A 13,843-nucleotide genomic window follows, 5' to 3' on the forward strand; every position below is an offset into this window, starting at 1 on the left:
TCTGAAATCCTTCAAGCTTTACTTTTCTCTGAATTTAACAGGGCTGTGTAACTAAGTTAGTAACAATGCTAAACTGCACTTTGCCACAAGTACTTGCAGTTTAGCACTGCATATGATAGCCATTAAAAGTAATTTCACGGAAATACTAAATACAAAGAAGTCTTTATAAGAGGTGAGAGAGGAAAGGAGGTACAAAAAATATCCCTGAGAAAAAAATCCCCAATCCAAGCAATTTTCAAAGATAAGATACCTTCTCTTTTGAGAAGAGCACCCAGGTCATCTCTGTAAAGAAAAGTTTCAGATTATGCAGGTAAGAGAAAAACACCATCTTTATCTGAATTCTCTTCTCAATTTGTGAAAGAGATCGTAACAGAAAATTTGAAGAGCTGTAACAGTTTAATCCCAATACATTCTGTATACACGGAATAACACTGCCTCGTAAACATTAATATTTCGTAAGAGAAGCTGAAATAGATGTGAAATTTAGGAGAATAAACTGTAAGTGTTGGCTGCAGCTGTTGCATCCATTCCAGGTACAGATAAATGAGGAAGCTGCTATAGGAAGGAGTTTATCCAGACTCAGTGGTGCAGTGTGCACATTCTCACCCTTCAGGAAACACAAAAGAATTCCCATTCTTTCCTCTCAGGCAACTCCAAATCACACTGCATTTGCCAGGTCACCTGAACTTTGGTGTTGGGTGCATACTAATGCAGAGCACATCACAAACTAATTTTTCTTGTAAACATTTGTCTGAGCATCTATATCTCCTTTAAAAGCATAAGATTCTAACTTCAACTTTAGATACGTACACTTACAAGTTATTATGATTGAAACAGTGATGGCATGATTCAGTTATTTTCACATTTTTCTCTAATAGCTCTAGTTTAAAATAACATGAATTAGACTCCATTGTAAACTCAGGTCTCCCAATTATAAATTAAGCTATTTGGACTTTTCCCCCTATCAAGGTCTCACCAAAGCAAAGACACTAGCAGTACAGTGACTGCAAATTGCTGTAGCTACAGAAGAAGATTCTTTTGCACTCCTACTTCTTTTGTGTTTTTCCAGTTTAGAAGCATGAGTAACATTCTTGTTATTTTATATGCAGACCAGTTCAAACACAGTTTCAAAGCTTTTTTCCCCCTACGGTATGCTGCTGGTGTGAATTTTCAAGCTCTCTGTGTGGCCGTCACTGAAACCGCTTCCAGCACACGGAGTCAGACTCAGCCTCATTGCACCATGAAGTCATAGCTTTAAAGACTAGATCATGAGCCATTAAGTAGCACATTACACAACCAGATCAATAATGACAAGATAAAAATTTGACCATTTGATTAAAAGAGGATCAACCTCCTTGCTGCCTGTGACCTAGATAGTCATTCAGGGACCCTGATTTCATAAACACCAAATGAAACTCACATCCTCACTAAACAAAAACATTTCTAAAAAATGTTAAGCTAAATGACTAAAACTTGGAAACAAATAAGTCTTTCTTTAGCTGCTGCAAAATCACCCCAAAATTTCCCATTTGAATGCTAATTTGAATCTATTTGAATAGATTTTAATCTATTAAGTATAGCTTCAGGACTATAATCAGAAGACAAAGAGACGCTCCTCAATGCTCCCCGACTTTGAATCCAGGATTTAAACACACTACAGTGTGTAACCAGATCATCTCATGTTTTTCTTTCCTAAACTGCTGTAAGATCCCTGGTGAGATGATGGCTGACGACAGATGACAGAGCTTGGTGTGTCAACTGACTGCCGCAAAAGACCTGAAATCAAAAAAGTACTATGAGTATCTTAATGATTTCTAACTCCTGCAACAGTAAAATCAGAGGCTTTGGCAATGTTTTAATCTCCAGAATTCCTTTACAAGTTCAATAGAGCAGACAAGCCTAAGTGTTAGTGAAGCAATATAACATATGTATTTTACATATGCAAATTAAAAAATTAATACACAAGTTTCCTTTAAAAGTAGCTATGAAAGGCTATCTTTATCAGTTCCCATGAGCCTTACTTGAGCAATGACTGCGTGGTTGATACGCTTCTCAAAACTGAGTTGGTATCTTTAGTGGTGTTCCAAATCATATGGCTTTCAAAAAAAAAAAAAAAGAAGAAAAAGTCCCAGTGTAATCCTTCAGAAGTCTAGAAGTTTTAGATTTGCAATTTAGCGTGACCTCTGTCAAAGTTCATAAGGTCTCCATCTGTGTGTGAGTAACTGCGAGGCTACAGAAATATGGACCCCTAGAGCAGCTTGCTCCTGACTACCTGCTGCTTCCAAAACACTGGCCAGACATTAGCCCCGCGCTCTCACAGGATCAAACAGAGGCTAACAGGCAGTGCTTATTTCATGCAAACTTAGACACTAAACTGAAGTATATTGTATTTATGTTGCAGTGGTTTTCAGGGAATTTTTCTTTTTCTTGATCAGGTCTGCAGTCTGCCAGGAACAAAATCACATTTGCTAGCCTGACAAGCCATGGCATTTCCAACAAACAAACAAAATCCTGAACTATATCAATTTAATTCCCCTCTAGAAAACAAAATTTCACTTCAGCATCTTTTTTTTTTACACTGTTAAGACTGATGCAGAACTGCAGTTACAGTTATATTCTTCTTTCCTCTAAGTCAAAATATAATAGAAAATAATAATCAATGTTCCTTGTACTCCTATTTTTTCATTTCACTTGACCATATTCTTCATACAATATTACATCAGTAGAAGTTTAATTTAAGGTGTACTTCTTGGATTTCAATTTTGATACACTATTTTCCAGAATATATTTGTAAAAGACAGCAGACTAACATTTAGCTTCTTAAGATCTAATGAAATGTAAAAATTCATGTATTTGTATGTTTTATATATAACAAACATGTATTCCTGAGGTTCAATTAATTTTCCAGTTAAATTGTGTGGTTATTGCCTAATGAATATATGAGCACACTAAATAATCACTTTTTTCACCAGAGCTGATTAGTAACTACTAAAAAAAATTAAATAAAATTATAATCAAAAGAAATTACTCCCCATATTGCCTGTCTCTATCTTGCCTCCTTCCCTTCCTTATTCTCTGGATTACATCTGCCTTAAAACCTTGCTAAATATACCAGATCTTTCATTAACTTACAAACTGTAGCCTAACTCCTAACCTGTTTTCCCAAGAAAACACAAAGAAAAAAAAGGACAATGAAATTAAGCTTATATAAAACAAAAATTTTATTGCAGATATTGTGAACAGGATATCACACCACATTTTTACTCACTAAAAATCAGAACTTGGAATGCCAAGGCATAAAACCGTAGGCAATGTTTTCACTATAAATGTTTACTGACACTAAACATATTCAGTGTTGATTAGCCTTTTTACAGTATTAAGCTTCTGTCATGTTGACGTCTGCAAACACAAATCTGCATTTATCCATGTAAACTTAATTGGAGTCCTACATGCCTCTCTGTAGATAAGCAGCTGAATAGACTTAACTTGCTCATAATTTCAAATTGCGCTAAGTGGTATAGAAAGAACTTTATCTGCGTGCTTACTGATTGCAAATACAACATATAGAGTACTAGAGGCTTCTCTTTTAAAAAAATCAGCAAAGCTAAATTATCACCAATCAATTTAAATGCTGAATAAGAATAAATGCTATGAAGTTTAGGAGGCATCCTAGTCGATTTCTCTAACTAAAAATACAAAAATATTAACCAAGTTCTGCACTGAGCATTATGAGACACTGATTATGTTATTTTCCACTTAAAAACAGAACATTATCATAGATTTGCACAGACTATGAAAACACCACTTTTAACACATGAACTTTTCAAGGTCCGTGATTACTACCCAGCTAGCCTCTATGTCTGCAATTCCAAAAGTTGTCATAATATTCCCTAAAACCCTCAACATTCAACTGTTTAATTGTCTTTCAAAGCTTGTGTTTTGCTCCAATTCCTTTCAGAACAGGCTATCTGCATACAAAGTCCCATCCCTAAAACAAGAAAAAAGGCTTTTTTAGTTTTGTGATTTTAATACATAAACATCCACATAAAGTTCTAAAAGGATGAGTACACCACTGACCTTCAGAGCTGAACATGTATTTCAATTAAAACATTAATTCTTTTATATATTTAAGGTTGGAGCTCACAGAACTCAGACCAGAATAAAGGGGGGAAAAGAAGTGTGTGAGTGGAAACAGATAATATATGGTAGCATCTTACTGTAAAAATCACTAGTTCAAACTGAAACGACATTTTGTACTGCATATACTTCTGAATCTCTCAATAAGATTAAGCATGGTGTTAGCAAACACGTATGAATGTTTGAATCAGTAGAATAGTTGCAAACAGAAGTTAAGCAGGCTTTGTCAAGAACAAGTGAAAGAAAATGGATGGCCGTCCTGCCATCACCCTCTCCTCAGCCACCCCTTTACTCTAAAGAAGGGAAACAGAACACCAGGACAACATTATACCTAAGGCGCATAACTAGAAATAACAGCACTTGTCTTTCAATGCCTCTTCAACTGCAACAACTCTTTTCTTTAATTAAAAAATAAATTAAAAAAAACACTCCTCTGACAAAAAAAAATTAAAAGATACTTTATTTCCCCTCTCCTGCACCAGTAACACATTGCCTTCCTCTTTTACCCGATCTTCAGTTGCCCTTCCCTCTTTTCCCTCCATAGTGTAGTAGTCTACAACCCTTCCTAAATCACACACCATAATGTTCCACTGACAAGCTGTCTTTCCCATTCCCTGCCCTGTGACTTGCTTAAGTAAAGAAGACGAGAAACAGGAGGAGATTCCTCCCTCATGCCAGCATCTGTGCTCCAAGCTAGTGTTACCAAGCATCCTGCAATGGTCCCTTCTAGTGGTTTTGAACCAAGTTTGTTGCTTCCCCTTCTCCAATTTCAGTTTCCACGCTGACACACTTGAGAACCTGCTAGTCCCTGTTGCGAAAGCTCAGAGAACACAAAGACTCTCGCACAACTCCCAGCCCCTTACTTCTGCGATGCAAACAGGAGAATCCACAGTTCAGTTGTACAACCTGTTGCAGCACTTTTTTAAAGCACAACCAGGAAAACGAGGCCTGTTTCATGCCTTTTTTAAGAACAAACAGACACTATATGCTGGCTTTGCAGGAAAACTGGCTTACACACAAAGACTGTTTTGTTCGCAGTATCAATGAGTGCACTTGCATACCTGCATGGGATCAGAACACAAGAGAGTGTAAGACAAGTACCACTGCCACTAAGAAGTATCTTCTCAATTAATACATAAAAGACAAAATCATTCAGTAATTTTGGATTTAATTAAAATTTATTGCAAAAACCTTCTTACCTGAAAATTAATGTCTTTGAAATATGTGACAAAATACTAAAATTGAAGTGTGGGGGGGTTTTGTTGTTGGGTGCTTTTTCTTGGTAAGCCAAGGCCTTCTTTACAACACTAAGCACAACCGTCTTTTTTCTCCCAATTAGCATGTTTACAGTTGCAAAAACTCATGACGACAGTTTCTGCTGCCAGTGTTCTGACGGGTCTCCACTCATCTATTGAGTTAACTTCTATATTCCCATTCCCCTCAAACATTCACCACAGATACTTATCGCTTTTCTATTTTCTATTCCATGCATGCTCTTTCTCCCCACGCTGGAAGATTCTCACCACCACAGTTCTTGGCTCCCTTATTTCCGCCTCATTTCTACTCCTTCTTGTTCTATCTGCTGCTTACTCTTTCCTCAGACACTCTTTTTCCCACTTATCTTTCTCCCAAATGGTCTACTACATTCCTCCCTTCCCCACAGCAAGTGGGATCTCAACACAGAACAGTTGACTTGACACAAAAACTGTTAATTTCATGTTACTGCTTTATATTTGAATCAGTAGGGAAGATAAAAAGCAGAGGTCAAAGGAAAGATTACAGGAATCTCTGCACTCAAGGATATGAGCTATCTGCCCAATCAGACCTCTGGTGAACTAAGTCCTACTTGCTGCATAAATATGTCAATTTCTTTTACTTAAATAAAAACAATTTTCATACATATCTTTCCAGAACTTCACATTAGGTTTTATACATGCCTTTAAATGAACAGATTATCCAGCATCACAAATTAGATAACAAATACATGCTAAAATCTTAGAGAAACTGAGAAAAAGGAAATCACACCATGTCATGTTTACACATGAAGTAGACAAACTGAAAAGTATTCTTTCAATATCCTATTTCGATTGTTCAAATTAAACAGAAAAACCAAAACCTTAAGTTTCTGAAGTGGCACAAAACAAGATAAAGATGAACTATGGACAACAGTGCATGCTCACGGGAAATAATTCATGCCTCATCCCGATGAGTAACAATGCCTCTATGTTTGACCAATACCTTAAACTTTTCAGTATTCACAAATTCTCCAGTGACCACTGGATAAAACTAAAAGTGTATCTGCATGAGACAAATCTGGGTTAGACCCTGAACATTAATCATCCCTGAACTACACTGGAAGACCCATGCATAAAAATGTTACCTAACTAGAGTTTTCCTCATTCAGAAGTCTCAACGGAGATTTTTAATTCAGATCAGTTCTCAATGGAGGAGTTGGTTCATATCAGAATAATTTAGACTGTAAAGGACCTCAAGAGATCATTTAATCCAATCCCTCACTCAAAGAAGTACTATCCTAGACTTTCATCTGCTCCCATTAATAACAGTGGAGATATTACACAGGAAATAAGATGCAGATTTCATTCCCATAACCACACTGAATGTATCTTCAGTTAGTCACATTGCTGGCATCTACCAACGAACAGATTGTAGAATTTCTTATTACAGTGTGTGCAAGTTGTCACCAGCCCAAACTGTAATAAAGTATTAAGACAATAGGTATTTCCAGAGCATAGCATTGATGCAAATATCACAATTGGATTTACCCAGCATTTATAATTAAGATACTGCTACTACAGGCACTATAAGATGCAGTCTTGGCTGCCTAAAATATTATTTCCTATAATTTTGCATAAGTCTGCTTTCTTTGCAAGTATTGGGTTATTATTTTTTTTAACGTAATTAATTTAGTTTCCTTTGTGATGTTGTCAGGCAGATTTAATTGGTAGGGACAGCTGAACCATGGATTCAAGGCCAGGTACTATCCGGTCCTACAAAACAAGTCAATAGACTGTAGTCTGAAGACATTCCCTGTAAGTGGAATGGAGCTAAAAGGGAATGGGGTAGCTCTTGGATATCCTAAAGGCACAGCAGCAGAAATTTAATGTCAGCTTATACAGCCAGTAGACAAGGAGCAGCAGAGTAAGTCCTTGCACTTCACACTGCCAGCATGCCTCAACCCACCTCCTGGAGGGTCCATGAGCATAGCGGTCAGTCCCCGGATTCTCTGCTGGGACTGCCATGAATGACATTATATGCTGCCATTTGTTCCAAGAGGACATTTGTCTTCTAGGAACTGGATAAAGACCACTGATTTCATGCAGGTCAGCAAGCAACCATCAAAATATTAGTGACTAAAAGTCCTTACCAACTTTTGCCTGCTTTGAACTGGTGACACAGAAGTGATGGGAAAGACTCCATCTTCCATTAGCAGTCCCTAAGCTACCCATTAGATGGTCCTTGACCTGTTACCCAGTCACCCTATCCCATTCCCACCCTATGTGAGTGAAGGAGCATCTTTGTTTACAGAAATGTTGCAATTCTTGGGAATGTAAATCTAAATTCTCACAGTGTATATTATCGGTAAAATTCACACCGAATTCAACTGGTATTGCTTAGCTAAAATGCTTTGTAACACAGAAGAGGCTTGTTATTTACAGGGGAAAACACGCTGTCTCTAAACCACAAAGCAAACATAAAAGCTGCTTCCGTGGAAATTGCAGGGGAGGGCGACAACAGTGTTCAGAAATAGGAATGTGGAGAACACCATGCAGGAAGACTATGGTGATCTCTAAATAGTTATGTACAGGTCCACTATTCAAATATAAAAACAAGTAACCTCAAACCTAGGTAAAAACTATTCTGTGTCTTTTACTACTGATAACTCAGTTATAGAGAAGACTTCATGTGACGCACTTTCACCTAAGATCAAGGTGGTTTTACTGTTTCACACAGCACCCAACATTTTAAAGCAAAAATACACACAATTGTTTTAGTAAGAAATTGCATTAAATTCCTTTTACTTTCCTGATGTTTTATTATTGTTGTTCATTTAAATACCAATATATTACTTCTTCATCACCTGTTAAGCTTACTTGAACATTAGAGACAATTCCTCTGAACATGAAGTTCTACATGTGTCAATGCAGTTCAGAACACTACAGATAGAAGAGTTTCTACAAACTACCCTATCAAGCATTGTCCACACCAGGAAAAAGAATGAATATTTTAATATCCATGAGTGTTCCATTTTAAATAAACCCTGAGAAGAAACTACCAGCTGTATAAAACTACACAAAAATCCTGTTGGTTTTCAAATGGAAACCACTGGCTACCACAACTAAAAATGTGTTCTGAAATTCATCTGCCTTTGAAACCTGTGGTAAATTAAAAATTGCCCTTGGCAATACTTTAAAAAAGAAAAATGCATTTCCTTCTGTAGTTCATTTATTACCTCTTTCAATGTTTTTCATAGATTAAGAGCTCTTTAAGAGGTAGAAATACTACAGGCATATCAGATATAAACACTTAAATGCATACAGGCAAACCAATAAAAGACTAAAAAAAATCAAGAACGCAAATCAGTAGTTTTCAGGTGTGAGGTGTCATATCCTTGGTAGGTATTTATGTATCTGTGGAATTGTTATTAGGTCCATACACTTCTGTGTAAAACACCTAAGAACAAACAATCAGATTCCACCTCATATTATAGCACACAATAAAAGATGATGCTCCACACACAATTCCAATATTCTTATTAAATACAATCCTTCTAGCATCACTTAGAATCCAGAGCCTGTCTCCATTAAAAACAACAACAAAATCCCCAACAAATCCTACATCACATCGGTTTAGCTACAGCAATATAAATTTCTCTCATATAAATTTACTCAGCTGTTATACAGCAGGGGTTTACATCAGCACATTGTACTGCAACAGGCTAGTGGCTCAAGTTGCACCAGTATACATTCACTGTGGAGTTAGCAGGTTATTTAGAATGGCTAATCCTACCACCTATCTAGCTACACTGTGGTAGAGAGATGCTCATTTTCCCCGAAATAAATCTTTTGAGTCTGACATGGCATCCGTAGAATTCAGCAGACAGCACTAAAGCCAAACCAAGTTTTACAGAAACACTCATATGATTTTCTACTATATGAGGTCTCTCCTGCCCCTCCTCCCAGCCCTTCGAGCGAGGAATTAAATAAGTATTCCAAGTCTTTCTCCCATCTGAAACCATGGAGCAACCTGTCCAGCAAATAAAAGAAGGAAAAAAGCGAATCCTCGAACAGTTGCCTTCCCACCTATCCTGCTTCTTCAAGTATACTGACTACTAAGGAAGAAAATAACTTCCCCAAACATCCACAGAGTTAAGAGGTTAAATAAAGATTTTTGCTACATTACAGTTCCTTTCTCTAATCACCTCCATGAAAAGAAATAAAAAATCCAGGCTTTTCCTCTCCTATCTTGAGTTGTCCTTATTTTCCATAATACACAGAGGAAGATCTAAAGATTTCTCCCACACAAACCATGACTTCCCTCTCTAAAACTTAAAAGGAGTTAAAGCGGTCATAGCTGATTCACCCCTGCTGCTTGGAAAGGCTGGAAGGATGGCCGCTTCTCCTAGGCAGTCAGTCAGCAAGAGCTGAACCACATTCTGATCATCAGCCTGCGTCTGTATTTGCCCAAATCTAAACAATTACCCTGAAAGTAAGAAAAATATATATATAATCAGAATTGTTTAGGTTGGAAAAGACCTTTAAGATCATCAAGTCCAACCATTAACCTAATACTGTCAAGTCCACCACTAAACCATGTCACTATAAAAGCATAAGCACCACATCAACACGTCTTTTAAATACCTCCATATTACCAAATACTGCATTATTATTTGACCACTATCAATGTATTAAACTGCTATAAAAGGGCAATTACTTTCAGAATTGTAAATTTCTTACAGTGCAGTGGCCTTTTTTTCCCTCTACAACATAATAAATGAATGCTACCATTATGTGAAAATTCTTTATGAGTTTAAGGAAATAATCTAAATATTTATCTTATAATATTCAAGTAAAAATGATGGAAAAAAAAAATGAAGTCTCTTTAGATTTGATGTATCTTCTCAGCTTAATTAACACAAGCTTTTCCTGGTTTAATTTGCACTTAAGAAGCGGGAACTTTACTCAATTTGCTAATTACTACATTTTCAAGCTGTTTTCTTGAAATAGATGGCAGCCTATCACACTAGGAACCCAAATTTCTGTAGTTACCTCGAATTACGTAATTGTCCAAAGCTTCTTCCATTGTTTTCAATGCTTCAGCTCTATTAGAGCCATAGGTAATCAGCTAAAAAAGGAAAAAAAAAAAAAAAAGGATTTAAGTTACACAGAAATGAGATAGTTTGCCTCTAGATTTTGAATAGCATTTAAACTAAAAATGGTTTGCAGAACTTGCAGTCACAAAAACATTTCTTGCATATTACTGTATCTGTGCTTCAGAGACACTCTAAAACATCAAGGGAAAAAAAAAAAATTTCTTTACCCATTCAATGAAAGAAGGCAAATCACTTTTCCTTCATAAAATTTAGAGCATTTAAACAAGCTCTTTCTTCTTCTTTACGCACTCAAAAAATTAGAGTTCAATACCTAGTTGATTCTCCTCATTCCTAATGACCAACCAGCTTTTAAGATTTAAGAGTGAATATTTCTGACAACTGAACTCTGACTATAATGTCATATTTGATTTTACCAATATGCTACTGATGACTAAGAACTAATACTAATAGACACTACCAGCCATTTCTTTCACTGCTTCTTTTTCACAGAATTGTTTGCATTGGAAGGGACTTTAAAGATCATCCACTTCTAACCCTCCTGCCATGGGCAGGGACACCTCCCAATAGATGAGGGTGCTTAAAGCTCCATCCAGCCTTGCCTTGAACACTGCCAGGGATGGGGCAGCCACAACTTCTCTGAGCAACTTCTTCCTAATAGCTAATCTAAATCTACCCTCTTTCAGCTTAAAGCCATTCCCCCCTGTGCTATCACTACTTGCCCTGTAAAAAGTCCCTCTCCAGCATCCTTGTAGGCCCCTTTAAGTACTGGAAGGCTGCTGTAAGGTCTTCCTGGAGCCTTCTCTTCTCCAGGCTGAAAAGCCCAACTCTCTCAGCCTGTCTCTGTAGCTGAGGTGCTCCAGCCCTCTGGTCATCTTTGTGGTCCTCCTCTGGACTCACTCCAACAGCTCCATGCCGCTTTTGTGTTGGGGGCCCCAGAGCTGAATGCAGCACTGCAGGAGGAGTCTTACAAGAGCAGAGTAAAGGGGGAGAATCACCTCCCTCAACCTGCTGGTCACACTCTTTTTGATGCAGCCCAGGATATGGTTGGCTTTCTGGGCTGCGAGCGCACATTTCCGGGTCATGTTGAGCTTCCCCTCCAGAAAAAACCCTCAAGTCTTTCTCCTCAGGGCTGCTCTCAATTCATTCTCTGCCCAGCCTGTATTTATGCTTGGGATTGCCCCAATCCTTTTGGAAGCCAGAATGAATGAAATTTTAGTTCTGGCTAGGTTAAATTAAAAAAAGAGAGAGATGGGCAGCACCTAAGTCTGAAAGTAGTGTCTTCTGTTTAAATCAGGATTTTTTTAATAATTAGAAACTGCAAGACAAATACTTATGGTGTCAAAAGACTAAACAAAAAAATAAAAAATGTTGAGAACTGACACTAAATTTCCTCTATTCCAAACCTTCCTTCACTTCTTTCATATTCCCTTGAGGCATGTTATCCCTAGCACCTTTAAAATACTGATTTACCAATCCTTTAATATACTCTCATTTAAAAGACCCATTTATAAAATTAGTGTTTCATGCCTTTAGAATATTGAAAAATAATAATCAACTCACTTTTGAGATCATAGGATCATAAAAAATGCTAATATCGCTTCCTTGTTTTACGCCACTGTCAACACGTACCTTCAAAAAACAAGTAAAAATAATTATATATTGGAAAAAAAAAAAATTTCAACATGAGGATCAAATCTACCCGGCAGGCTTAAAACATAACACCCATGAAGCTTATCATACACATTTTTTCCCCTTGAAGAACCAGAATAATTATTTGTTTTCATAGAAGCTTGGAGGGGGGAAGGGGAGCTTTTTCCTCTACCAGGAAAAATACTTGCAAGTTATTCGCTCCTTTGAAAGAAACACATCTGCAATCTTCAATTGATAGTCAAAATTCTCTTTTGTTCTCCTACAATGTACAGTAAACATTAAATCTGATCTAACAATTTAGGTTGTGTTACACACTCTAAACTTCAACTCTGAACATATCCAATTCCAATTCAATCCCTGTGATAAAACAGTTGTAATTATTTTTCTGACTGACACCTGGCATGAAGGATGCCCCTTATAATCACATCCTTTCTGCATCTATATGTAATCACATCCCCCATGTTCTGCTACAGCCCTTCCAAGAGCTCCAGTAGGAATACAAGTAGAGAACATTCAGCGGGAACTTTGGAGCTCTGCTTATCAGCTCCATAGGAATACTGATCCTGTGGTTTTCATGTCTGTAACACTTTCCTTCTCTGCCTTACCCTCTCAACTGTAAAACATTTTTTTTCTAATGCCGCTGTTCCCCTGAGGCTTTAATGTTTACACAGCTTTTTCCATGGCTTTGCTTTGTAAGGACACAGCCCCAATTAAAGCTCTGATTCTGCAATATTCATGGAAAAAAATAACACAAGTTCAAAAATTTCTTTTGAAGAGGATGATTGCTGTTAACCAGCCAACAAGTTAGTTAGTATATTGCTGATTCTTGTTTTCATCTCTCAGTTTGATTTCATCACTGTAGCAATGAGGTTAGCCATATAAAACTTTTCAAATGAGCAACTTCGGGGGAATAAATATTTATTAAATTGCTGCTTTTAAGCGCTGGAATCTGAAATATTTTTTAAAAACTAATCAAAATATCTGGAGAGTGATAAACGCATTCTGGGGATCATAAGGATGGAGGGCTCTAATCAAAGCTGTTGAAGCAGCAGGGCTCCGATATACCACATTGTAAAGGGGGTGGGAAAGAGGGCACTGGAATCTCACTTAAATCTTCACCTGTGGGAAGGAACCTTTGTAATAAACAGCAGCTCATCTGTCTGCAGCAAGGCAGAAAAAGGTCAACGCAACGGCTGTTAGGCCTTTAATATTTTAATTTAGGCAATTATCAAGGGACCACATGTAGAACCTCTTGTCTACAGAATCCACATGAGGGCATGATGATGACTTTATTATCCAAATGACATAAAAAGATACCCTAGCAGGTGTACTCACTTTCTTCAGTAAGAAACACTGTCTGACTAGTTTTTATGACATTCTAATGTTTTCATTAAAAAAAAAAATAAATTACTTATGCATATATTTGTATTTATATGTTTATATTTGCATATTTATTATGTGTTTACACTTATTTGCACAACATACATACTCATATATGAAGTAGCAATTCTGTAGCATTTTTATCACATCTTATCTGAATGTGCTTTATCTATGTTTAACTAGGCCCCCACTACTTGTACCAGGTACGTTTAACATTAACTACTGATAAAAAGGTAGTTCAGACACGTCATGATTACAGAAAAAAACATGCAGCATATTTCCCAGCTCTTTCTTATAACTGCTAAACCATTCTTCTTCCACGGA

The 13,843-nt window shown here is 37.0% G+C and overlaps 1 protein-coding gene across 4 annotated transcripts in view; it reads right to left on the minus strand.

Moving 5' to 3' along the window:
* PCCA (propionyl-CoA carboxylase subunit alpha) overlaps nucleotides 1-13,843 on the minus strand; it is a 277,569-nt gene that overhangs the window by 143,097 nt on the left and 120,629 nt on the right. For all 4 annotated transcript variants that reach the window (XM_030476424.1, XM_030476421.1, XM_030476422.1 and 1 more), the window contains 2 exons: nucleotides 12,050-12,118; nucleotides 10,425-10,500 (listed from right to left, as the gene is read on the minus strand). In XM_030476424.1, coding sequence (XP_030332284.1) covers nucleotides 10,425-10,500; nucleotides 12,050-12,118 — 145 coding nt within the window. The remainder of the gene's footprint in view (nucleotides 1-10,424; nucleotides 10,501-12,049; nucleotides 12,119-13,843) is intronic.

This window comes from Strigops habroptila, chromosome 2, assembly GCF_004027225.2.
Source record: "Strigops habroptila isolate Jane chromosome 2, bStrHab1.2.pri, whole genome shotgun sequence".
Taxonomy (NCBI): domain Eukaryota; kingdom Metazoa; phylum Chordata; class Aves; order Psittaciformes; family Psittacidae; genus Strigops; species Strigops habroptila.